Below are 27790 nucleotides of genomic sequence, written 5' to 3'. Positions count from 1 at the left end.
GGAATCGATAAGGGAATCGTTTTTAAAAGTGGCAAACGATTCCAAGGAATTGAAACAGTGGGAACCGGTTCTCAACAAGAACCGGTTTTCGATACCCATCCCTAGTCCTCAGCCTGCCTGGGAAAGTCTGTGGCACTCGAGGGTTCTAGGGTTCTGTTGGTAGAACACTGGACCAGCTCGTCATCCTCTCAGTGACATCAGAGGGTGAGTTTGCCGACCAGTCTGTGGGTGTTTTGTGGATGGATGGGTGGGATGTACTAGCTGTGCATGCTCTCTGATCACAGACAGGAAGCAGTGAAGAAGAGGTATGCACAAACAGTCCTGTGACAGAATGCTGCTCTAATCCAACTGTATGGACTTTTAATGGCAGCAGAGTTAAAGACTGAAAGTCATCAAACTACGATCCAAGAACAACTCTAAAAGTGTGAAAATCGTCTCACTGCTTTGGGAAACTGCTCACGAGACACAGGAAAAAAGTGCAGACTCACACAGAACATGCTCGGCAGCATGTTGGAGGTGCCGTCATCACTCATGGCTACCATGCAGGACAGCGTTGAACACACATTTTATAGGACGGGATCAGTGCATACAAAAACGTATCCAGTCGACCAGATCTCGTATCATTTAAAGCTGTTTTCTTCCTGTTTGAAACAGCGCGATGGCGCCGTGGTCACGGCCGTCACCTAACAGCTGTCTGGAGCCAGTCTGTGGGCGTGCACACCCACTGTGACACACTGCCTACCTGTAAGTCATCATTCTGGCCCTACGACAGCTGGACGAAGCGGGATTCATGCGTGCGTTTGCACGGGAATTTAGTTTTGGTGATTCCACCTATTACACCTTTATTGTGTGCATGAATGCAAAGCCTGTCAGGAATGATGCAGCGTGTGGATGTGTTGAAGCCAGAACAGGAACTTTCCCAGGGGACACATAAGGAACTGGGACTGCTGTGAAGGTTCCAGCATCGAGCTCCAGTCTGATAGTTTGAGGTTATGAATAAATAAGGAACATTTGAAACATTTTAGGACTAATCAACATTTCCCAAAGCAGTTGTGAACGAAGTGTGATGTTTTTCACCTCCTGATGCACAATGAAATAATTACAGTCACCTTTTGCATTCACTTCAAATGTCTGACATGCTTCCCTTTCCTGCAGCTGATCCGAGCATGCACGCACTTCCAACCTCCAACTCTTTCACTGCACCACGTGCAAAGACGAGTAACCGGGTCGTGCTGCACACATCACCAGCACCCTGACCGTGGTAAAAGCTTTAAAGGAAAGAAACCATGTCCACTTTGGCCCGACGGCCCTCATTTACTAACATCACTTCTTTCCTGTGCAAAAAACAAACACTTGCTGTCAGATTTATGAAACATGCTCATCAACCTATTTTGGTCAAAAACTGTGCATATGTTAGCAAGTAGAGCAGGGCGATATGGCCAAAAATATTTATCACGATATATATTTGAAAATTTGCAATAACGATATAACTGACGATATAATTGATGCGAGACAAAATACAACTCCACAACATTACTAGCGCAAAAAGACAACCTTCCATTTATTTTCACTTAAACAAGAAGCTGGTTTTTATGTACATTAAAGCTTTATAAAAATGTAACAGTGCAAATGCAAATTCCTTGCTGAAAGTTTAACCAAAAGGCATTTCCAGTAGAAATGGGCTGACATATCCTGAGCATAACCATGTATAATATCCACTGAAGTTAAAAAGAGGTGCTTTGCAACATTAAACTGCAGTGTGCAGTACGTATTTTTCGGACCATAAGGTGCACGGGATTATAAGGCACATTAAGCGAAACAAAGCAGTCAGATAAATCAAACTTTATTAAACTCATTCTTCTTGCTTCCTCCACTTCTGTACCATTGATTCATTAATGTTGAATTCTCTGGCAGCTGCTCTATTCCCATGTTGTTGCAGTATATTAATGACTAACCTCGTATTGTGGATGGATTATCTCAGTTGTTCTGACTGAAGTTTGGTCCGTTTACAGCATCCTGCCATGCGATTGCATTTGTCTCTAACCATGAGGAACCTTCACGTAGGGCTGGGCCATATTATACCGTTCACGGTAATACCGGTATAATGTTAGGCAACGATAGGAAAATGAAATATCGCGATAGAATGGAAGTAAAACGCGCATGCGCAGTGCCTTTGTTTTCATACGCACATGGCCGATTGTTGAGTGAAACAGATGAACCAGAATTGGTTTGTAAAAATGGTGCAACTTCAGTGATGTGGAACTGGTTTGGTGTTTGTCCGTCAGATACACGACAAAGCACATTTTTTTGCAGAACATGCAAGCGGCCGTTGTTATTGTCGTATTTGTCGGACTAAGATGCTCTTAAATCTGGGAGTAATCTGGGTCCTAAACTCCGTATGCTTCAGGTCAAACAACACTGCAGCATCACTTAGAGTTAAAAACTGTCTAAATTCTTTCATCTTTAATAAAACGATCAGCATTGCTGCTTTACCAGGTGTAACTATGAAGTTTAACTTCCAGGCATCCATGAAAACAAAAGTTATTACATTTAACGGAGTTAGAAGTTAGCAGGAAGCTAGCGGAAGTTAGCTCGCTAGTTTCGCTAGTTACCTAAGCATGATATAGCATGTTCTGACTGAGAGATTTCTGAAAAAAATCAAACGTACAGCTCTGCTATCACGTCCAACATAAATGAAGACAGGAAACTAAACAGCAGTGACGTTTGTAGGGTTACTGAAGTTGGGCTAGCTGGTATATAATGATGTGCTACGTGATCGCTAGCGACACAGCTATGTTAGCATAACATAAACAGTGAAGCTGGAGGATGAACGCTAACACTTTTCCACTTATAAAAGTTAACGTTAAAGTTCCTAATAGTTAGAGACAAATGCAATCGCATGGCAGGATGCTGTAAACGGACCAAACTTCAGTCAGGAGAACAACTGAGATAATCCATCCACAATACGAGGTTAGTCATTGATATACTGCAGCAACATGGGAATAGAGCAGCTGCCAGAGAATTCAACATTAATGAATCAATGGTACAGAAGTGGAGGAAGCAAGAAGAATGAGTTTAATAAAGTTTGATTTATCTGACTGCTTTGTTTCGCTTAATGTGCCTTATAATCCCGTGCACCTTATGGTCCGAAAAATACGTACTGCACACTGCAGTTTAATATTGCAAAGCACCTCTTTTTAACTTCAGTGGATATTATACATGGTTATGCTCAGGATATGTCAGCCCATTTCTACTGGAAATGCCTTTTGGTTAAACTTTCAGCAAGGAATTTGCATTTGCACTGTTACATTTTTATAAAGCTTTAATGTACATAAAAACCAGCTTCTTGTTTAAGTGAAAATAAATGGAAGGTTGTCTTTTTGCGCTAGTAATGTTGTGGAGTTGTATTTTGTCTCGCATCAATTATATCGTCAGTTATATCGTTATCGCAAATTTTCAAATATATATCGTGATAAATATTTTTGGCCATATCGCCCTGCTCTACCTTCACGTTAACTTTTATAAGTGGAAAAGTGTTAGTGTTCGTCCTCCAGCTTCACTGTGCTAATGTTATGCTAACATAGCTGTGTCGCTAGCGATCACGTAGCACATCATTATATACCAGCTAGCCCAACTTCAGTAACCCTACAAACGTCACTGCTGTTTAGTTTCCTGTCTTCATTTATGTTGGAAGTGATAGCAGAGCTGTACGTTTGATTTTTTTCAGAAATCTCTCAGTCAGAACATGCTATATCATGCTTAGGTAACTAGCGAAACTAGCGAGCTAACTTCCGCTAGCTTCCTGCTAACTTCTAACTCCGTTAAATGTAATAACTTTTGTTTTCATGGATGCCTGGAAGTTAAACTTTATAGTTACACCTGGTAAAGCAGCAATGCTGATCGTTTTATTAAAGATGAAAGAATTTAGACAGTTTTTAACTCTCAGTGATGCTGCAGTGTTGTTTGACCTGAAGCATACGGAGTTTAGGACCCAGATTACTCCCAGATTTAAGAGCATCTTAGTCCGACAAATACGACAATAACGACGGCCGCTTGCATGTTCTGCAAAAAAATGTGCTTTGTTGTGTATCTGACGGACAAACACCAAACCAGTTCCACATCACTGAAGTTGCACCATTTTTACAAACCAATTCTGGTTCATCTGTTTCACTCAACAATCGGCCATGTGCGTATGAAAACAAAGGCACTGCGAATGCGCGTTTTACTCCCATTCTATCGCGATATTTCATTTTCCTATCGTTGCCTAACATTATACCGGTATTACCGTGAACGGTATAATATGGCCCAGCCCTATTAGCAAGTCTGACTTTTTGAATTGGAGCAGGTAAACAAAGACAGGGCCACGTTCAGCACTGTGAAGCATCTCCTCTGCTGTCATCAAAAAGCCTGGAAGCATCTCTGAGCAGATGTTGTCCTGCCCCTGTTACATGTACGCTTCTAGCTGCTCAGTCCGAGACCTCTGTCACAGTTCTGTTTCAGTCAAGTGTCTGTTTGGCCCCTGGACTCTTCTATGAATCCATGCTGCTGTTTTACCTTTATATACCTTTGAAATGTCTAAATCCTCCTTCAGCTGATCACTGCACAAATCAGACCCTGAGATGTAGCGTTTTACCTGATCCAGAGCCTGAAGTGGTCATGTCATAGATTAGGTCCTTCAGTGTTGTTCCCACAGTGATGAAAGGGTGGTCCATGGAGGGGTCTTCCTCATTAGGCACCCGATGGTGGTGGTGGGCCCCGGCTCCCCCGGCGCCCAGGCCTCTGTGGCTGTGGCAAACGTAGAACGCCAAAACCAGCAGCAAGCAGAGCACACATACAGGGCCAGCAATGACAGCAGCGAGGGCCACCGGCCCCAGAGGAGAAGGGGTCGCTGTGGGGCCTGCAAGACACAAAGAGTGTTGGTCAGAATACCTGCTGACCCAAAGCCTGGACCTGCGCTGGCCTGACTGCAGCCTGGAAGCATAAAGGTTAATGTGACGACGAGCCTCAAGTCCTCGTTCTGTGGATCTCAGAGTGCACGACACAGGTTTACGTGGATTCAGGACCTCAGTCATGCAGTGCGGTAGAAACACATCCCCACTGGATCGGGCTTTTTGAACCTGGTGTGCAGCTACGTGTAGCTTAGGTTTGTGTACTCAATCAGCTGGTTACACCTTCTCTTCACCAGCAGCGCCCATACTGACGTCATCATGATGGTAAAAACCATCACAACCGTGCACTTCACAGCAGCTTCACCAGCAGATGTGACCCCGCGAACGCATCATTAATCCCCCCCATCTATCTAACGATCTACCTGGTGCACTGCGCCGAGCGTGTTCGTCTGCTACCAGACAACAGCGGCGTTTTAGACCAGCGAGGGAATGAGAGTCGCTGCTGTTTGGATTTAGCGAGGAGGACGAACGAAATGTCATCATTAGAAAAACAGGAATTCTCACCTCTAACACAAAAGTACAAAAGTAGAAGTACTATGAAATACTATGTTCAGCCTCAGTTTGTTCAAGCTTAGCTGGGTAATGCACCTGAAACCCATCCGAGTCCACCTCGCACTACATCACTACAACACTTATTTTTGGGAAAGTCCAGACTTGAGCCAATGAAAGGCCAGTCGTGCTCTAAAGTCCTCCAATGAGGCTGATGTAAAACGATTCTGAAAAGACGAGTGGGCCTCACTCCCAGTTATCACAAACACACGAGTGCAGTTCTTGAAGCAGTTCTTTGGTTTAGGGCATAATTACTTTTTCACGTGATAGTTTTGCGTAGCTCGTTTCCACCTTAATAAATCATCGTTTAATGAAAACTGCATTTTATATTTACTTGGGTTGTGTTTTTTTATTTATTTAAAAAAACATGCAAACAGTTTTTCTAAACTGCATGTCAGTGCAGTCACCCTCAGCTCCCTCTGCACCACAGCAGACCAGTACAGCACCAGTCCACTAAGTGCCCACTGCACTCATGAAAAAGACCCTCCTACTCTAACGCTCTCGCTCCACTTTGTTTTAACGACTGAGAAGCTTTTCCACCTGCAGTAGCGTAGTAGCTGTACTTTATAATTAAAGGAAGGCATGAAGAGGCAATATGGCTGGTGTCCTCTTACCAGTGGGGGTCACTGGCTCTTTGTTGCAGTAGTCTGTGGTACAGCACAGTGGGTAAATGCCACTGTCATCTTTGGTAGATGGGGCACAGATGAAGGGTCGGTCTCGTGGGATCAAGTCACGATTGTGCACACACTGGCGCTGCTCAATGGTCATCCGGCTGCCTGACTTTTGGATGGCTACAAAGCAGATACCGTCTGTCGTGCAGCTGGAGTTGGTGCTGCAGCGGTCACAGTAACACTGAAGGCCTGGAAGAGGAAAAAGGGGGGAGGATTAATTCACTTCAACTTTATTTATACAGCACAAAATCACAACAGCAGTCGCCTCAAGCTGCTTTATATTGTACAGTAGAGCCTACAATAAACCATACAGAGAACAATCATATGACCCCCTATGAGCACTTTGGCGACAGTGGGAAGGAAAAACTCCCTTTAAACAGGAAGAAACGTGCGGCAGAACCAGGCTCACATCTATGGGCAGTTAACCTAAGCCCCCTATCTGCATGTGTTTGGACCACGAGACCAGAGAACGCACGCAGACGGAGAGAGAACACGCCACATATTCACATATTCATCAAAGACACAAACGCACCACAATAGCCCGATAGTGTCATCACATGATATTATACAGGAGCTGCCAACTCAGCTCTCGAGTGGGCAGTCACAATGAAGCAGTTCATTTCCATCTGTAGCTTCAGGCTGCGCTTCATCGTTTGGCCACCAGATGTCACCAAAGACAACTGTGTCGATAAGCTGTGAGTAATGAAGCTTTTTGAGCTTCAGAAAGCTTCACTGGGCCGTGACTAAGAAGCAGTCATTAAATGAGTATCTCATTCAGGTCTTTTACACTCAGCTTTATGTTGCACTACTCATCAGAGCTAACCAATATTAATATCAGTGCTGGAACATATGCACGGCTGAGGATGGTCATTTGCTGGTATTATGGCCCAAGTGGGTCTCAGTAGGCTGACAAATGCTGATAGCACAACACCTGCAACGAGTAACTCGTGATACATGATCAGGAAAACCTGAAGCAGCAATGCCATCAATGGTGACGAATGCTGACACTGCATAATTCACTCTGAAACTCCCATATTGGCCAATTTGTGATGGAGAACTTCCTCCACGTCTACAGAAGTGACAATATGTCAGTGTGGGCACTTCTACAGAAACCAACATTTCTAAGGAATGGGAGTTATGGGAACCAGCAGTGATCTGACGCAGAGACCTAAACTCTTCTGGGATGTGACGAACACACGCACGCACGCGCACGCACGCACGCACGCACGCACGCGCGCGCACGCACGCACGCGCACGCACACACACACACACACACACACACACACACACTGTGAGCTGGTGTTTAAAACCAAAACAACAACAAAACAAATGTTTCGGTGCATCTGGGACTGTTGTCCTAGTGGGAAGAATCAGGAAGGAAGGAGGGAATATTTGGAAAGAAAACACCAAGCAGAGCTGTGTGAGACGCACTGATCGCTCCTGGTGAAGAAGGCAGCTGTCACTGACTGTACAATAATCATTTGTAGTTTCTGTGAAGTCGTTTGTGTCTGTGTGCGACGTACCACACTACGTAAGCATGTAAAATGAAACCAGCATTCCTGTCTGCGGCTCAGGAGCCAGGTGAAGGTGAAGCCTGAGTTGGTCCTGATGTGTTTAGTGTGGAAATGTTTGATGGACAGCGCTTCATTCTAGGAGCAGGTGCTTAACTGAGCGAGGCGTGCTGTGTAAGATCGTGTAGAAAAACCTGTTCATGAGTGGCTGTCAGTGTTATGGCACGTGTCTGTGGTGTGTGTGTGGAAAAGACTTCTGTCTGTGGGAGCTGCTGGTGAAGATGCTGCTCGACTCCTCTGATCAGCTTAAATGACCTGCCTCAGTGGGTCCACAGGGAACTACAATGGACCAAGGAATCCACACCTTGCTTGCCATGATAATCTCCCACACTCGTTTCCCCCTGAAAGCAGCCACTGATTAAAACCTGCTGTTTGGACCGTACAGATTTGTTATTCTGCCATGTTGCTAGGCTACGGAGTGCTCTGTGAGTGTGTCGACAAGGAAAGTTCGAACGTTTATGTCGTCCTCAGTCTTGCACTTAATTAACCCTTCATTCAGTGAGCTGTCAGTTACAGTAAACCAACAGCAGAGATCATTAAAACTGGAGGTGTGTGTGTGTGTGTGTGTGTGTGTGTGTGTGTGTGTGTGTGTGTGTGTGTGTGTGTGTACATGAACATTTACTGAAGTGGTTGTTATAAATGTTCCAACGGTGTGCATCATTCATACTGTAACACACCACGATACGGAAAACGAATAAAGTCATACAAGAAGTGATTACTGAGGTATTTTTAGTCACTGGTCTCATTCATTCATTGATGGTGTAGTTGTTCCACACACCACTGCTTTTGTTTTATTTGTGGTGAAAACAAACTTTAAACCTGCTACAGAGATTTCTTTATGTCCTCTCATGTAAATCCTCACAATTCCAGACTATGACTGTTTCTTTTATTGCCTCACTGCATCTCAAACAAAGCTGTGATTTTTGACCTGATATGAACCCGCTCATACAAACAGACCAATAGGAATGTGGCCTCCCAACAACACAAACAACACAAAGCACAGAGGTTCACTTTAATCTGCGTCTGCGTCAGCAAGCCACGCTTTCTGTTTCCACTCTGGTTTTTAAGCAGAAGTCTCCGAGTATGTGGCGCAGCAACATTTCCGTTGTTTTGTCTAGACGTGTGAGACACACCTGAGTAACAGAGTGTGTGTCTGCAGGGACAGACGAGCTGTGTGAGTCACTCTGCTGTCAGCTGGCTTTTATTTACAGCCACATCTCTGCTCTCGTCTGTGTGTGTGTGTGTGTGTGTGTGTGTGTGTGTGTGTGTGTGTGTGTGGTAAATCCAACTACACTGAAGTTAAAGTGTTTAAAAACAGCAGTAATAAGCACAAAGTATCAGCGCCAGCACCTCCATGAAAATAATAAGTGTGTGCATGTCCAGCTGTTTGCGTTTTCCACAGAAACCATCTCACTTTGGATTCTTGGGAACATTTGTCACCAAAGCCCGTTTACAGTTTTCCATGTTCTCCTTCTTTCCCAAACCCCACTGGGAGGTCCTTTCAGCAGGGACATTACCATCCATCTGATTTCTTCAGCTAATAGCTGTGCACAGCTGCACCAAATATTAAAGTGAATACATTAATATAGCATAACAGACGGTTCAAGTGGTAACCTGAGGAAAACCTGAAACAACCTGCAGTAGGGCTGTTCGATATAACCATATATATCGGATGACGATGTAAAAACATCTACCGTTTCATTTTACACTGTTGTTTGTTTCGTGGTGTCGCAAAATAAACTGTTTACGGCGATATTTTTCATGGTTCTGATGTCACTGTAGTGGCTGTATTAATGTCTTAAAGTTCTCTCTTTCTCTTATATTTAATACAACCACACTACAGACGGACAAGCGCCTGTTTTTATGCGTTGTCGTTAGCAACAACGACGGTAACACCATCGCGTGTCCGCTCGTTTATGTTCCACGTAAATCTTTCACAATAAAGCTCAAGATCCTGTTGAGACCTTTCAAAATAAACTGAATCACATGAAAAAGTATGCAGAGTATTGACGGATGAGAATTAAAAAAGAGCCGCCAGGTGCTAAAAAATAAACCTCAGACTCAAACGTTAGACGCTTTTCCTCGCAGCACGCTGTGTAATAAATACTCACAAAGGAAACGGCGGCCGTTACAACTTGTGTCTAAAAATGTATCGTTTCATGCATCGGTCGCTGTCGTTGCTTCGAGGCTCAAGCTTTACTGTGAAAAACTGTTACAGGATAAACAGTTTCGTGGCTCAAAAAAACAAACTATGAGAACACTTCTTCAATTCAATTCAATTCAATTTTATTTATATAGCGCCAAATCACAACAAAAGTCGCCTCAAGGCGCTTCATAGATACAGAGAAAAACCCAACAATCATATGACCCCCTATGAGCAAGCACTTTGGCGACAGTGGGAAGGAAAAACTCCCTTTTAACAGGAAGAAACCTCCGGCAGAACCAGGCTCAGGGAGGGGCGGCCATCTGCTGCGACCGGTTGGGGTGAGAGAAGGAAGACAGGATAAAGACATGCTGTGGAAGAGAGACAGAGGTTAATAACAGATATGATCCAATGCAGAGAGGTCTATTAATACATAGTGAGTGAGAAAGGTGACTGGAAAGGAAAAACTCAATGCATCATGGGAATCCCCCGGCAGCCTACATCTATTGCAGCATAACAAAGGGAGGATTCAGGGTCACCTGGTCCAGCCCTAACTATATGCTTTAGAAAAAAGGAAAGTTTTAAGCCTAATCTTAAAAGTAGAGATAGTGTCTGTCTCCCGAATCCAAACTGGAAGCTGGTTCCACAGAAGAGGGGCCTGAAAACTGAAGGCTCTCCCTCCCATTCTACTTTTAAATACTCTAGGAACAACAAGTAGGCCTGCAGAGCGAGAGCGGAGCGCTCTAATAGGGTGATATGGTACTACAAGGTCATTAAGATAAGATGGGGCCTGATTATTTAAGACCTTGTATGTGAGGAGCAGGATTTTGAATTCAATTCTGGATTTAACAGGAAGCCAATGAAGGGAAGCCAATAGCTTCAGATCATATGTATCATATTTGACACGTACAGTGTTGTTGGGACTGTAACACCATCAGTGTGAACCTGACAAACCGAAATAAACTGCACAACACATTTAAACCAAGTAAAAGAAAACAGATAAGCAAATATGATACAAATTAAATGTCATATATGGAAATGTAAAAGTGATCTATTTACAAAAAATGAAACAAAAGAAGGTGAATGTTCTGGCAGTTATTTCCTGGTTCAGGCTGAGTTTAACTTCAGTCTGAGGTTAAAGGTGATAGAAAGAGCTCACACTGAGTGTCATGTTTGCATTTCACTGCTTTCTACTCTGGATGTCTGTTTATACTCAGCTGTAAGTAGGGCTGCTCGATTATGGCAAAAATGATAATCACGATTATTTTCACTGAAATTGAGATCTCGATTATTTGACGATATTTATTTAACCCTTTAAGACCTACCATAGAACCAAGTCCACCAGAGCTTATATTATTTTTATTTATTTATTTTTACATGCTGTAGTGCCATTTGTGGGAGCATTTCAAGTTGCTATACATCAATACAACTGTTATAGCCCATATTTTAATAATATGTATGCATTAAGTCCATAGTAATTACATAAATTGCAAAAAAGTGCAATAAACTACAAAAAAAATTGAAAATCGTTTTTGGGTTTTTTTTTTTACATATATTTCTACTTGGAGAAATTTAAGAGGTTTATCCCTCAAAACTTTAAATACAATAAAGTTGCAAAAAATAGTTTACAACAACAGGAAATTTATTTTGAGTGTCTTCATAGTTTTATTTTGGAGATACAGCAATTTTTATATACTGCAGGAAAAACAAAAAACAATCCTATGATGCAAATTTTCAAAGAAAACAGCAGGTGCATCATTTCACTGTGGGAAGTGTTACGAACAGCTGATAGGAACGGCAAAGCGTGTTTCTGGAATATTATGTTTTTGTTCCTGCAAGAGCTTTTTATGCAGTTTTTGCAAAGCTATATGTGGAACGAAACCGTGACCGAGGACAAGCTGATGGCATCAGATGTAAGTACAACTCCTCCGGTTTCATATGCAAAACAAATTATTGCGCTAGCTTACACGGTTCAGGTTCTACAGGGATTTAAAAATAGTTACACAACACGGAGCGTGCTGCTCTGACCGGCTTTAAAGGGTTAACAATGACTTTAAAAAAATAATATAAAATAGTGTGCAACACCACTGAAGTTTTTTTTTTTAAACTCTCTTTTCAACCAGCGGCAGTCACTCTCCAAATAACTTCTGCTTAGCTTTCCGAGCTTCCCTCGGGTCCTCTTAATCAGCGGTCTCCACCCTTTTTTGCGCCACGGACCGGTTTATGCCCGACAATATTTTCACGGACCGGCCTTTAAGGTGTCGCGGATAAATGAGGGAGGGGCTAATAATCGGCTCAGTCATTTTTAATGATCGTTGAAATTCCAGATCGTAATCGTGATTAAAATTCGATTAATTGAGCAGCCCTAGCTGTAAGTATAAAAGGCTCCACTCTCCAACCTGTTTGTTTCTTTTCAGCTGTTGACTATAAACATTAGTTTGTGCTGATATTGCACTTTTTGAAATCTGCATTTTAAATGTATTTTTAAATATTACTTTAAATACTTCGATTTAAAGTTCTGCTAAAAGTTTCAATGCAAAGATTAGCATCACTGCACTGCAGTGTGTTTTAGGCATACAGGTGTGACAGAACAGCTTTAGTGTTACAATGTTACAAAATGCAGCGAAACATTCAAACAGTTGTATCGATTATAAAATAGACTGTATCGGATTCATACCGCTGTGGGCAGATATCCAACCTTATGATATCAGCGTTGGACATAAAAAAGTGGTATGGTGCCATCTTTACTTTTAACCTCCTAAGTAAATGACAGGAAGTAGTCCAGGAGCCACACATGACCTTTGAACTATTCCAAGCTCAGTTTTTGATCAAATATAACAAAAAGATTCTTAGCACGTGGTGGGAGGGCCGATGTAACGACCAGCCTCTTTAATGAAGCGCTCAGCTCCAAACACAAGAACCTCAAGTTTGCTGGGACTCAGGATGAGGAGATGCAGTGCAGAGCAATGACAGGAAATCTCTTTACAACTGTTCAGTACATCACTCAGTGTAACATGTGCAAAGACACATGTGAGGGACTGCACATACGATAAGGGCATGTACAGGTAAGTATGATTGAAAAGATCTGAAAGCAGTGACCAGGATACCAAACCTATTGGGTAATCTGTCCTCACATGGACTCCCAGTCTGGAAGCAGTGGGTTGACTGGAACAGGCCCAGTGGCTGACAGAGTAACAGTCTAAATATTAAAGTGGTTCAATTCAATTTTATTTATACAGCACCAAATCACAACAGTCGCCTCCTTTATATTGTAGATCGTACAATAATAGATTCAAAGGTTGAGTTGGTTGAGGAGAAGAGGGCACAGCTGGATGAAGGCTGGGCGTGATCCTTGGTGCGTGCCGGGCAGATGCTGAGTCAGGTTGACGGCGTTAGGCCTGGGGCGTGGCTGAACACAGTATTGCTTTCTACCCTGTATTACCAAAAGTATTCACTAACCCAACCAAATGACTGGATCCAGTTTTTCCCGTCACTTCCATGGCCACAGGTGTATAACATCCAGCACCTGGGCATGCAGACGCCTCTACAAACACCAGTGGATTCCAGCGTGGTGTCATGATGGGAAGGCGCCGCGTAGAGCAAGCAGGCCGGGATCCTAACTAATCCAGGAGTTTTAGCAGATGGACCTACGATATCAACGTGAAGATCCGAGGTGACCTTCTTGATTCATTGAATTCAAAAATGTTGCAGAAAACTTGACCTCTGACTGGGGCTGGGCCATATCATACCGTTCACGGTAATGCCAGTATAATGTTGGGCAATGATAAGAAAATGAAATATGGCAATAGAATATGGGTAAAACGCAGATGCGCAGTGCTTTTGTTTTCATACGCACATGGTGGAAAAAGCATGGCGGCGACGGAGAACGAGAAGGGCGAAAGCGGATCGCTGAACGGATGAAGCAGAACTGGTTTGTAAAAATGCTGCAGCTTCAGTGGTGTGGAACTGGTTTAGCTTTTGTTTGTCAGACACACAACAAAGCAGTTTGTGCTGATCTATAGAGGTCGCGACCTCTGAACCAAAATATGTATAATACAAGTTAATATGTACCTTGAAACTTGGAGTCACTACATCACATAACACTTGAGTCTCAACAGTAGTTGATATCAAGTTACTCATTAAGCAGACATGATATTTTGGACGTGACGTTCAGCTCTGATAGAGCCTCGTGGACTCGTCAGCAGAGGATTTCCATTACAATGCACCTATGTGTGCACTCAGGCGGGGTCTCCAGCTGTCCATGTTGGTGTCTGAGCCTTAGTCAACACCTGGTCAGCTGGGTGCAGCCTGTGATCTCTGCTAGCATGTACAAATGATCAACGTTATAATACTTTAAATCAGTACATGTGCAGGCAGGAGGTGTCGTTTCTCTTCTTAGGTCAATCGGTCATTACGTGGAGCTCACACTCGATTGAACACACAAGCTCTTGCTTTGTTTTGATCACAGACACACCCTACATGTTGCCCTACCCCCATCTTCATTTCATTCCCCTTCCTCAGAGGTACCTCTCAGCTCCCACAGTTATTTCCAAAGGTCACGGCCCTGCCCACTGCCACATCCACCCGGTCAGCTCCTTTATGTCCAGCCCTTTGTCCACGCCAGCTGTGATCTCTGTATGACTGAATGTGTGGATGCATGCATGCTGGGAAAGGGGCCCCGGGATCTGCCTCCTTTTACAAAGCAGATGAGAAACCTGCTCTGTGGATGGCTCTATTGTTTATGTGGAACACAAAGCTGAGCACTGGGCTATTCAAACACTATAACAGATGCAGCTCTCTGTCTGTGACACTAACTGCAGATCAAGCCCCATTTTTGGAAAGCATGGTGGGAGCCGAGGCATTAGCAGATCCCTACAGCCTGTGCTCCATCACACTGGAGGCAGACACTTCCTTATGCAAACGATGCATTTTTAAACAACCTGCAACAACCACAGCACCCAGCTATCATATCAGAGAAGGCAACATAAAGCTGAGCCAGCTTCTTGTTCCCACAGTCTGCATGATTAAACAGAGAATCAATAGGTCGTACGTCTGTCTGAGGCCCTGCGCTCATAAATATTGAGCAGCCTATGCTAAAGGTGCTGAAGGTTAGAGAGCCAGCAGCCGGTCAGCTGCTCGCCTCACACTTTTCAGAAGGAAAAGGTGGAGCCTGTGATCAACAGTCTGCTAACCACGACTTCAACAGCTACACAGGATGAGACTGTTCTTGTTGCCATGCTTGGTGGACCCTCTCATTTTTATATAGGGCTGCACAATATAGCATTTCAGCATCAACACTGCATCACATTCATGCTGCAGCTTGTGAAACGTGCACATTTCTTTTAATTCTGTGAGTCTGGCAACCATGATGAACAAGGGCTCTGTGGGATTTGCTCTTTACCATAATGCTAATTATGAACCACGTCGTGACTCAGCCCCAATACAGTAGATCTATTTGTGGGGGGTGAGGAATGGGTGCACAAATTTCAAAGGAATAACTGAGCAATATCATCAGCTGTTCACCCTGCAGACAAACTGCAGCTCCACCACCCCGGAGACAAGAAGGCAACAGAAGTCCAGACCACAAGACCTCCTGTCACCAGCTGGAACACAGGCGAGCACAGGACAAGGCTCTCTGAGGAGCCGTCTCACTGACATGAAGCACCAGCACAGGAAGCACCAGCAGGAGTCACGTGGAGGGGGGTCCCGGCTACATCTGTCGAGATGGGGCCTGTTTGCAAAAGTGCTCTGATGTTGTCTAAGCTGTCGCTTCCTTGCACGATGTGATGTGACCGCCTCCCCACACACAGCCTTCATAGCCCCGCTGACCGTCTCACAGCTTATATCATCGGGTCTGATGAGTGTTTGTCCAAACTGTTAATCCTGAATTCAAACTAATAATAAAAATATTTAAGGAGGAAGGAAAGGGAGCGTGTTGGTGCTGTTCATAGATCCTGCAGACGATCTGTTTAGTTTTTGAACATCTGTATTCCAAAGTTTGGGAGTCTTTATGTGACAGTCTGACTTTTACTTTTATTTTAGTAATGATCAGCTCACCTCTAGCCAAGCCCAGGGTTTCCCAGCATCACACTGATCTACAGGTCACATACAGAAGGATCCTCGTCAGTGTCACAGATGTCATCAAATGTAATGACTGAACAGGAGTTCTTGGTGTGTGTGTGTGTGTGTGTGGTAGTATCCGAGCTTCCATCAGTGTTACAGAGACGCAGCCTCACATTAGAGTAGAGCAGACCATCATTTATACATTTTCTAAATCACCAAATGATTACATGAATATTCCCGACAATGCAAACCACAGCTGCACGTAACACACAGTGCTCATAAGAAAAACTCCTGTTGCACTTAAAACATGCTTTAAATAAAAAGCTCAGTGAAACAACAATATAAGGTGCTTCAGTCAGCTGCAGGCTTGGAGAGTAAAGGCTCAGCCTATAAACCAGCACTGTGCACCAGTCTCTGTTTGAACATCATATAATAATGTTTATGCTGTAAAACTGTTTGTAGAACAAAGGAATAAAGTTGTGTGGAAGTTAAACAGGTGATGTGAGCGAGCCCTCCCTCCAGCTGTTACAGTGTAAACAGTGATCACAGGCGCTGCTGATGGATGCTGGGAAATGTGTTTCACCTCCTTGGTCACAGCTCTGTGTCTTTACTTGTCACAGTGTGTGTAACAAACTCCTGCAAACGATGGAAACATCATCTTCACTGCTGTCATCGGGCTTTTTTGCTAAAAACAAAGACACGTTTCTACTGCAGTCACCGTGCTCGACGATGCTTCAGCTAACACACCCCACAGAGGGTCTATGATTTAAGGTAAATAATAGAGTTATTCAATGAGTCATTGGAGCACTAGCTCCCTCTCTGGTTAGGCAGAGACATTACAAGTTAAATACAAAAATCTAAACTCAACCTTAGATATCATGAAGTGGGGCACTGACAGATGATTACATCACTCTCACAGACAGTGAGTGAGTGAAAGTAGGCCCGGCTGAAGAGGCGGGGAGACCTGGAGCACTTTAATGGAGGCCACGACGGGCCGGCGTCTGAAGCCGCCGACTCACAGCTCAGACTGAAGCGTCTGCTCTGCTGCTCTGGCCCCGTCCTACATGACAACACACACTGTGTGAATCAATGAGTGTGTAGCACACAGAAGACGCCACTTTACTTCCTCCCATGGTACAAAAATGAAGCCAAACTTTTCCTGTTTGTTGGAGCTGCCACGTTGTCTGCGCAGTCGTGACCTGAGGTGCAGTCACTGCGCAGCCGCTGGATACATTTATGTGGCGGTTTTCAAACGATTAGCTGATGGGTTAACTGTGACTCATGAAGGTAAATCCAACCACATCACTCTAATGACAAAGACTCACATGTGAACATGTTACAGTTCAATACCACACGTAACATCCCTCTGTGGCTCCTGTTCTTAACGTGGTGGCTGGATTAGATTAGGCACAAGCTTGTTGCTAGCTAGCGATGCTACACACCTATGTTACTGTCGTGCTCTAAGATTCGGCTCTCCTGAGTTCTTATCCCACCACAGACCGATGGCATCAGCTGCACACACACACACAAGCCCAGAGTCAGAATTATCTGGAAATTAAACCAGCGGTGCTTTCAGATTTTAACATCAGACTGAAGATGATCTGAAACTGAAGGTTCGATCCGGTCCACTCACAGAGCCCTCTACAGCCGGCTAACATGGACACTTTCAATAAAAACAGCAGCAGCAGGTTTCATAGACGTACAATTTATTCTTTATTTAACTACAGGACCCAGAGTCCACACTGTTATGCACAGATACATCCACCCCAGAGAAAAACTCAGACACCATTCCTGCATCCAGAGGTTTGGAGAAACTTCCTCCCTTTCCAGATGTTCTGCTGACCCACTGAGAGAGAACTCATTTCACAAAAAGACAACAACTATAAGTAACTGTAACGAGTCATTGGGGAACACAGACTGTTGGTTACAGCACAGAAACACTGTTGCTGTTTTAATTCTGGTTCTTTTACTTCCATCAGGTGTGTTACAACAAACCTGGAAAATGTCACTAATTTTACAGGCAGTGAGTGAAGAATACATTTTCTTCTTCTGCATTAAATCCTCCATTAATGACAGCTTACTGTCCTCACACATGTGCAGGCACACAAACATGCTGCTCTTTGCACTTATTTAATGATCAGCTCTACACATGATCTGAAAAGTCCAGCCTGCTGCTCTTAGTTGAATAATAAACTGTACTGTAGTACTGTAACGGTAACGTTTTGACACAACCCATCTCAGCTGCAGGAACATCCCTCAGCTCAGAGTGATTCTTTAGTCAGGTTATACTCATTTATGTTCACAAACTAGCTAACCAACACCAACGCCAACCAACTGCTCATCTTAACTAGCTAGCTAAGGACGTTCATTATCGATCGACTTACAAACGTGCCGATAACTTACTGAAAGGGTCCTGCTGTTGGTTAGTCCAGTTTACTGCAGAACACCACGTGCTGTCAGTCCTGGTTAGGAACGGGAATCCAGAACCGGTTCTTGTAGAGAACCCAGCAGTAGTCCATAGGGCTGTGCGATAAGACCAAAATCTCATATCCCGACAGAAGACATTTATCGTCCCAACAACGATATATATTCTGTGAATCAGCTCGACTTGTGTGAAGTGTTTTCAGCTGGGCGTCGTGTACCTAGAGTTTTCTTTGTATTTACTACACGGCGTGCTGCGGGGGAAAGCCTGTTCTAAGGTTTATTTTTTAGCACCCGACGTTTTTGGGGTTTTTTTTGCTTCTGGTCCGTAAACACTCTGCATACTATTTCACATAATTCAGTTTATTCTGAAAAATCTCAACAGGATCTTAGCTTTATTGTGAAAGGTTTATGTGGAAAGCAAACAAGCGGACGGCGGAGCCACGCGTCGTTGTTGCTAACGACAACGCATAAAAGCAGACGCTTGTCCGTCCGTGGTGTGGTTATATTAACCTCCTAGGACCTGGCGTCCACATATGTGGGTTGTCTAGACCAAAATACTTAATGTTTCTGGGCCTGATATCCACTTACGAGGACGTTGAGTGGAACATGCATGCCGTGGAAGAGTTCGGTTGTTAGGAGGTTAAATATAAGACAAAGACAGAACTTTAAGAACCAGTGACCATCAAAACCATGAAAAATATTCCAGTAAACAGTTTGTTTTGCAACACCACGAAACAAACGATGGGGTAATATGAAACAATAGATGTTTTCATATCATCAGACGGTATATATCGTTATATCGAACAGTAGTCTAGCTGCTTAGAATCATTCGTCTGCCTGCCTATCCATCCCACTTGTTGGTTCTCGCACCCTCGCTACGGTCAGCTGACTTCAGTACATGTGTCGGAGGACGAGGGAAACAGCGGTGCAGTCCACAGCGTGGACATTGCACAAAAAAAGACGAGCGCGATGGTAAAGTGGAGACTGCTCCAGGCCAGAAACGAGTGCACGATGCTGTTAGCACAACTTCAGCATGGACAGCATGCTAACGCTAACCTAGCCAAGAACCGAGAGTGCTGTTAAAGCTGAGTGAACGCAGACTCCAGTCCAGCAGCCTGAACTTCAGCAAGATGAGCAGTCGGCTGCATCTTCACCTGTTTGTAGAGCACAGTCACTGTGTTGATCACTTTCCAAGTCTCTGCGTGCTCGTTTTCATCTGCTGCTGTGGGCTCGACAGAGAAAAACATCACGTGTGTGTCCTCATTAGGACAGGCACAAATGTGTTAGGGTGTGTGTAGGTTTAAATTGTTAAATGGCATTTTACAGAGTAACATCAAATGATGAGTGTGATGAGCCAACACTGATGACAACACAGAGGGAAACACCTCCAACCTCCAACATCTGCCCACAGAGCACGAAAGCCATTTGTACAAATGTGACGTCCTTAAAGCACACAGCGAGTTGCTTCTCTCTGCTGAAGCTGTAACAAATACATGTAAGTGTGTAAGATCAATGCCTGAATGTTACAATTAGGGCTGAACGATATATCGCATTTGCGATAATATCGCGACATGATCAAGTGCAATTTTCTAACCGCAAAGGCTGCGATTATACTCTGGACATGTCCAAATTCATGGGCTGCATCCTCCTGAGGCCGCATTTGTAGACCGATTACGTCACAGCGACGCGCCGAAGGCTGTCCAAATTACTACCATATCCCAGAATTCATAGCGTGGCCCAGCCAAACTCCAGTTTCCAGCAATGGCGGCCGCTACTAAGTTTTAAAATTACTCATACTAATCTTTCTGGGTCACAAAATAAACTTTTAACATATTTTCAGGCGAGAAAGTAGTTGTGTAAACATCAAATATCTGCTCGGTTTATCAAGATATCCCATATTTGCAAAAGTGCTTCGACGTTTTCGGAGGCGTCTGCTACCCACCAGCTCGACAGCTAGCCGGGAGCTCGAGGGTTACTGATGCGGCCGAGAACGGCACAACTCCCGGCACATCATTTTCAGATCACCGCGGAGTTTCGCTGCTCGGGTTAAACGTAATATATAAGTCACTTAGACAACCTAAAAATGTTATTGTTGGGCTTTTTTCAGTGTTTTGTTTGTTCGTGAGTAAATCGGTTTGGCTGAGATTAAAGTTATTAGATTAGATAAAATAAAACTTTATTAATCCCCCGGGTGGGTTCCTCCTTGGTTTTCACACAGCTGACTAAACGTCAAACAGAAAACTTATTAAACAGAAGTATGAGACAGTCGAGAATTTACACCAGTGTCTGGTTATATTTTAGATAGCAAGAAGCAGACGGCCGAGTTTATTAAACTCCACCGAGACAGCGGTGACGCTAATCAGAACTAGACCGTCCAATTTCACGCCTTTAAACTTTAAAGGCGTGTTTGTGTGTGTGTTTATACAATTGCTATTATGTTTGCACTTTATGTGTAATGTTACTGACTGCAGAGATCAGTAAGATGTGTGTATTTTTTATTTATTACTTTTATTTATTTAATATTATTTTTTAATTGAATGACTGTCTAGTAGTTCACAGATGTCGAAAAACTGAGTGTGGTAAAGCCACTGATTTTTTTTTTTATGTATATTTCTGCAATCTGCACATTGTACTGACTTTCATTTTAATGTTTACACCAGGGTTCCTTGTCAGCACTTTATGCTCAGATGTTTGTAAGCTAAAAATAAACTATTGTGTATGTTCAAATATACTGTTGTGATTGAAGAAGTTAAATAAAAATGTCAGTCATCAATTCATGCATCACCTCATGTCATCATAACAGAGGTCTGTCTTCCAGGAAAGAACAGTTTAAAATTAATGTAATATAGTATTGGCCATACTATATGATGTATTGCTTGTCTTTGTTTAATAATACAGAAGACAAAGACCTTAAAAAATAATCGCATATCGCATCACAATCGCAATATTGGGGCAAAAAAATCGCAATTAGATTATTTTCCATAATCGTTCAGCCCTAGTTACAATGTGCTATTACAACTGAAGGCACTGCGCACGTTCATGCACAGTAACAGTGACTGGGATTAAGGCTGGATGAATATATCGACCTTCGACGACAGGCTGAGCCTTTCGCCCATCGCTCTCACACCAGCGATTTATTTATCTGCCCACGAATACGTTTGCTAATAATGTTGGTGGAAGCTAAGAGAACGAGTCAATGCAAAAAAATAATAGAGCTGTATTAACGGCACAGCGATTCATTTACTGAAACTCAGAGCAGAACGACCGGCAGCAGCCTGCGTTCAGAAACAAAAACATTGAATTTTAATTAAAAACTACAATGATGGGAAACAAAGAGACACTGGCTTTGTTTTTCCACTCTAAACCTGTTTATCTGTCTCACACACTCCACCAAACAACAGACACAAATGTCAACACAAAGTAAGTAAAAATCTAAATGTCTCACCCAGCGAACATTAATAAATCTCAGACGTAACGTTAAGTCTTTTACCTCAAATAAACGAATAATCCAAACAGCAGCTGCATTAATACTGAAACAAGCAAAAGGTCAAATATCCCCTCCAAACAAAACGTGCAAATTCTGAACGTGCGAATCAGTCTGTGCATGATTACAAGGCTCCGCCCATCAAAATGTCACCTATCATCGTTCACTGGACTGACGATTGTCCACTGGAAAGAAATGTACGTATCGCCCAACCTTAACTGGGCTGCTCGAGACCTGACTGTAGATAACGTCAGGGTCAGCTGCTCCACACAGGCTGTTTATGACGTGAACCAGCTTACAGACAGAAACAGCTGCCAACACTCAGACGGTGCTTACTATTAGTTTATCACATCATCACCATCATTTGCCTCACACAGTAAACACTGAATCACAGCATAGAAAATGATGTTCTTATATTTGCTGTGTTCCCGTGTAACTCCGCCCCTCCTCCCTGACTGATGCAAAATTCCCTCCAATCATCACACTGAACTGTACTGAAGTAAAAAGGACTTTACTAATGCACGACCTTTATCGGTTAATATTCATCCTAATCTGGAGCTGAGATATTGACCTGAACAATAAGTGGCTTTTATCCCAGCAGTGTGATGTTGAGCGTCAGGTCCTGGCATGAAATGATTACAGCACAGCATCTTCTCCTCTACACTCACACAGGATGGTAAAGAGTGTCCTCTGCTAAAGGAGGCAGCGAGGCTCCTTTCCTTAGTATCTGGAGAACTGGAAAAGCTCGCATTGTGACCACCACACAGACACGTCCAGGTCACGTCTCTTGCAAAGTGGGCACAGACTCACAGACATGCTGACGCACAAAAACACACAGATACAATAGTGTCTGAACTCTTTTGGCTCCCAGAGTCTGACGGAGTCTGTTTAGACTCCATGCAGAGCTTACTTTATTTGACTGGAGTTGAGATTATTTACTTTTGCATTTAACAGAATGTTTTCTTTAAACAAATCAAACTTTAGTAAGCAAAGGAAATACAAACTGTTGTTGACAGACGTGTGCAGTTAAACTTAAAAACACTTTTCTCTTCTTACTGCTCATTAATAATCGATCACTACAGTAACCAGCAGCTTCAGCCCTAACATCATACGCTAGACGTCGTCCTCAGCCAGACTGAAGCTTTCCCTCAGAAACACGGGCAGCAGCCTCTCCGTCAGTGACCGAGGGTTATTCATCAACACGTTGTTGCCAGCGGCTGCTCGTGTGGCTACGACCACTCAAATTAGTTGTGGTTCTTTAAGCAAGGACAACGGCTGTCTGGGGTCACCCACATGCCTGGCATTCCTCCACTGCTAGTCCCGATGGTGGGAGAACACGGTGCACGGAAAAACCTCCACAACAATAACATGTTGTATAAACACCCAACAGTGACGCATGAGCAACACAACAAGACGCAAAAAACAGCAACTGACCGTCTGTGTCGATTTTTACTGTTCTAACAAAAACATCTGTTCAACCCTCCATCAAAGAGGAAGCAGAGCGTCCACTGGTGGAACAAAATCCCATTACCACTGGGTCACTAACAGCCCGTCCTGGCTCTTATTGCAGGATTCATCAAACAGCATTGCGGGATTAACACAGAGGCTCTCCTCTCATTCAGCAAACACAGCAGCAGGGCTGCCACAGACCATTATTGTGATAGTCGACTAATCAGATCATCATCCATTGGACGTAAAACGACAGCTTATTGCACCAGCAGCATCTGCTCTTATATAACTATCATTAGCTTACAGCTTGAAGTGTTTCAGGTGCTAACTACAAATAAAGACAAGATGATAGTTTATCAAAGTTTAATGAAGTTTGCAGATTGTTTCGGTGAAGTTTAATAAACTCCTTGCTATCTAAAATATAACAGGACACCGGAGTAAACTCTCGACCGTCTCACACTTCTGATGATCAGCTGTCTGCTTGATGTTTATTCAGCTGTGTGAAAACTATAACTTTAATCTCAGCCAAACCGATTTACTCAGGAACAAATAAAACACTGAAAAAAGCCAAACAATAACATTTGTAAGTTATCTAAGTGACTCATATATCATGTTTAACCTCAGTAGCAAAAGACAGCGGTGGGTTTGAAAATGATGTGCTGGGAGTCCGCTGTTCTCGCCGGCTCCACTGAGCCCTCTAGCTGGTGGGGAACAGCTGAAAACATCGGCGCACTTTTGCAAACACGGTGTCTTAATAAACCGAGCAGATGTTTGAGGTTTCCACAGCTACATTCTCCCCTGAAAATATGTTAAACGTTTATTTTGTGACCCAGAAAGAGTAATAAGAGTAATATTAACACTAAGTAGCTGCCGCCATTGTTGGACACTGGAATTGGCTGGGCCGCGCTATGAATTCTGGGATATGGTCGGCCACGAAGGACACACCCGACCCATCCTTCAAATCTGGGGAAATGAAGAACGCATTTTTCAGCCGCGTTTGGGGGAGTCTTTGAATTTGGACAGGCTTCACCGCGTCGCTGCGAAGCCTGTCTTAAATCCTGCTACTTATTCCTGCATCTTTCTGGATCTTACACAGCTTCAAACGACGCGTCGACTATTAAATCAGTCGTCAATGTAATCGTGACTAGTCGACCAATCGTGGCAGCCCTAACAGCAACAAACATCATAATCGATTCAAAGTTAGCTTCCTACCACACTGTAACCATGTGACATCGTGGCCTAACCCTAACACTATTCAATAATTACTTGAACGTCACCCACCCTCGTCTACTCTACTGAGCGTCCACTCTTCTAGCAAAACTTCAACATTAGGAAACAAAACAACAGCTCTTGAATGGCACTGCTTCTCTGAGGTTCGTGCACCATTTCCAGCTCATCTGCTGCATTTCTACATTTGCAAACATGCGTATACTTTGAATTCTGTATGTAGTACTGTGTACGTGGGCTAGTCTGCAGGAGATCGGTTTCTACGTCTCAAGATATGTCACGATTTTCATTACTTACTGTGCTAAAAATGGAGGAGGAAAATGGGAGGGAAGAAGGAAGGGGGGGAAGTGACAGAGCACCACCTCGTGCCCGTTAGGGTGGAGGATGATGAGTACTAGTGACACCATCCAATTTAGCTTGCTGCCTGTGCTCAGCTGTGTGCGGATGCTGCTGAAGCAGGAGTGGGAGCTGCATGGGTGTGGTGCTGAACAGCAACGTGGCACAGAGGTGGCAGTGAAGATGCTCTCATGCAGTCTACACTGTAATCCACAGCCACTCGTGGTCCAATTAAAATCAGACTTGCGTTAATGTGAGGATAACAAAAGAAAGAAGGACTGATGATGCTCCAAACGTGCAACATGACAAGCCTCCCGCTGAACAAAGAGCAGAAGTGCCTCCCCTTTGTTTGTGTCCCTGAGCCAACATATCATGAGTATATGAGGACCCCACGGGGGGCTTTAATGACCTCAGCTGAAATCACGCTTCCCCACTCATCACGAGCCTCTCTGTATACACAAAGGAATGTCACACAATGAAGCGCAAAGAACACAGATGCAGGTGAAGGCTGTACCTTTAAGAAAACCCTTCACCTGTAAGAGTCACGCGATGGTTTTAGCGACCACGATGTTTTTTTCATGAAAAACGAATAAAAATCTGGGCTCAACACTCGCGAGCACGAGCAGCAGTGCACGCGCCTGCCCTCGTCACTAACCGTGCTGGCTACTTCAAAGCTGCGTTTCCTTAAACACTTCCACTGTAGCCGACTACGCTGCTGCAAACATGCAGCGGAGCGATGCAGCTCTGGCATTTACGCAGCAGCGACTTCAGCATTTATTTACACGAGTTTCTTGTTGAAAGTTACAGCAGCGCTAAACGAATGTCTGACAGAAGCTAACGGGCTAGCGTCTGCTCGTCAGGCAGAAAACTACTGAAGTCAACCAGCAAGTTACTCTTTAAGCATTTATCCACGTAGAATAACGGAGTTATTTATCAGACTCACATCAAAGGTTAGTAATGCTCCTCAAGATGAGTCCCGACCAGAACACTAACAACGCGTTTGAGATGGTAAATACAGATATTTACATAAATCCCAGCAGGAAAAAATGCTTGTTCCCAATTTCAATTAATGTTTGACAAAAAGCAAACAGCCGTCCGTGATGCGGCCAACTTTCTATCAGCCACACTCGGACTGTTCCTTCAGACGGTCCTGTGCTGGTCCAAAGCAGGGTCGGAACGGGTGACCAAAACCGAGCTTAGCACGCTGAACCGTCTCAGCGCCGTGTGACTTGTTGCTGCCTTATCCTTTCCCCCCAGACTATAAACATTCATCAGGCAGACAGCAGCAGACTGGCCGCAGACCCTACGCCATTTTAGTTAGACACAACCCGCTTCTTGGGGGTTCTTGAACAAAGAGCACTTCTAAGGGAAGCGAGTCGAACCAAGAGTGCAAGTTTCGACAAATACACGAAAACACACGCACATCTACTGTGTTCATTTCAGATCACTTACCATTATTTTCTTGTATCCTTGTCCCAAAAACAAGGACGACCACAAAAAGCCGTACTGCACCCATCGTGGCTGCGAACCAGACTGCCACTCGACTGCTAACTTCTCCCTGCGCAGAAGAAGACGGCCGCTGATAGGCTGACGGAGCAACGAGCCCGCCTGGCCGGGACCTGCTCAGGAGTAGAGCGCGCTGATTGGCCAATGAACGTACGACACCCCGCCCACTAGAGCAACTGTAACGCGCCTGTAAACAAACCGTGTTCACTGCATTAACAAAGAATGTTATAATTCAGTTACATTTATATTACTTCAGTACTACACCGTGTTCGTATATTTCTAATAGAAACCAAACCATTCTTAGAGAATAGAATAATAAAGTCTTACAAAGGTGATATGTGCTTTTCTTTACACTCATTTCTCAGAGTTTTTATCTGATTTAGTGCAGACAAAATAATTATTGTGGGTGACTTTAACATTCAGAAAGAACATGTCACCAGCTGCTCTGTTAATATTAGCAGCAAACTCAAATAGCAACCAAACGGGTTTAGGGGAGGAAGACAGGACAAAGACTCTGTCGAAGAGAGCCAGCGATGAATAATTCCAAAAAATGTTATTGCAGATTTGTGTATTAACACATAGTGAGTGAAGAAGAAACACCCAGTGCATCATGGGAATCCCCGGCAGCCTACACCTATTGCAGCATAACTAAGGGAGGATGCAGGGTCACCTGGTCCAGCCCTAACTATATGCTTTAGCAAAAAGGAAAGTTTGAAGCCTGATCTTGAAAGTAGAGATAGTGTCTGTCTCCTGAATCCAAACTGGAAGCTGCTTCCACAGAGTAAATACTCTGCAAGTCTGCATCCTCTCCCTTTCAAACCATTCTGCAAACTCGGGCTCTGGTCTGACATACATTTCTGTTTTCTACAAATGGTGAGTTATGTTTGCATCACACAACAAATATTTGTATGTCCTGTATTCCTTTATGCTTTTTCAGTTATGACGATAGGGAAGGCTTTTTGCATTTTAAGATTTAAGTTGTAAATGCTTTGAAGGCTCAGTTGGTTGACTCACTTCATAAAAATACTTAATTAACAACTAGTAAATACCTGAATTAGCCATGAATTGCAAAATGAAATAACACATAAACCCTCATTTCATAATCTGTGCATGTATAAATGTGCATCTAAATATGTTGTTAAACATTTACTTGGACTTTCTAAATGGCTTTAAGAGTTCCTAAATAACTTGTTTGTAGTTTCCAGAACAAGCCATAAGAACACGTTAAAGTAAAACTATGTCCAGGCTGCAAACAGCTGCTGATAACAGAGCAATGAAGGCAGCATACATGATAAAGATGAGTGCTGGCCCCAGCAACGCAGCCATAGCTGGATCTTCAACAGCTGCAGTCAAAATTGCAGCTTAAGCTTATCAAAGGTTATAGAGTCCTGGGTAAAGTTTATTATTATTATTATTAG

The 27790-nt window shown here is 43.6% G+C and overlaps 1 protein-coding gene across 1 annotated transcript in view; it reads right to left on the bottom strand.

Moving 5' to 3' along the window:
- Nucleotides 1-26445, bottom strand: part of tgfbr1b (transforming growth factor, beta receptor 1 b) — a 43666-nt gene extending 17221 nt beyond the window's left edge. Inside the window, exons 1-3 of the mRNA XM_080865425.1 lie at nt 26319-26445; nt 6113-6358; nt 4634-4897 (exon numbers count right to left, since the gene is read on the bottom strand). Coding sequence (XP_080721551.1) covers nt 4634-4897; nt 6113-6358; nt 26319-26382 — 574 coding nt within the window. The 5' untranslated portion in view covers nt 26383-26445. The remainder of the gene's footprint in view (nt 1-4633; nt 4898-6112; nt 6359-26318) is intronic.
- Nucleotides 26446-27790: the final 1345 nt, after the last annotated feature.

The sequence above is a fragment of the Rhamphochromis sp. 'chilingali' genome (assembly GCF_963969265.1).
Source record: "Rhamphochromis sp. 'chilingali' genome assembly, chromosome: 18".
NCBI lineage: Eukaryota > Metazoa > Chordata > Actinopteri > Cichliformes > Cichlidae > Rhamphochromis > Rhamphochromis sp. 'chilingali'.
Note: the sequence above shows the minus strand (reverse complement) of the source record. Positions and strands in the feature narration are given on the sequence as shown.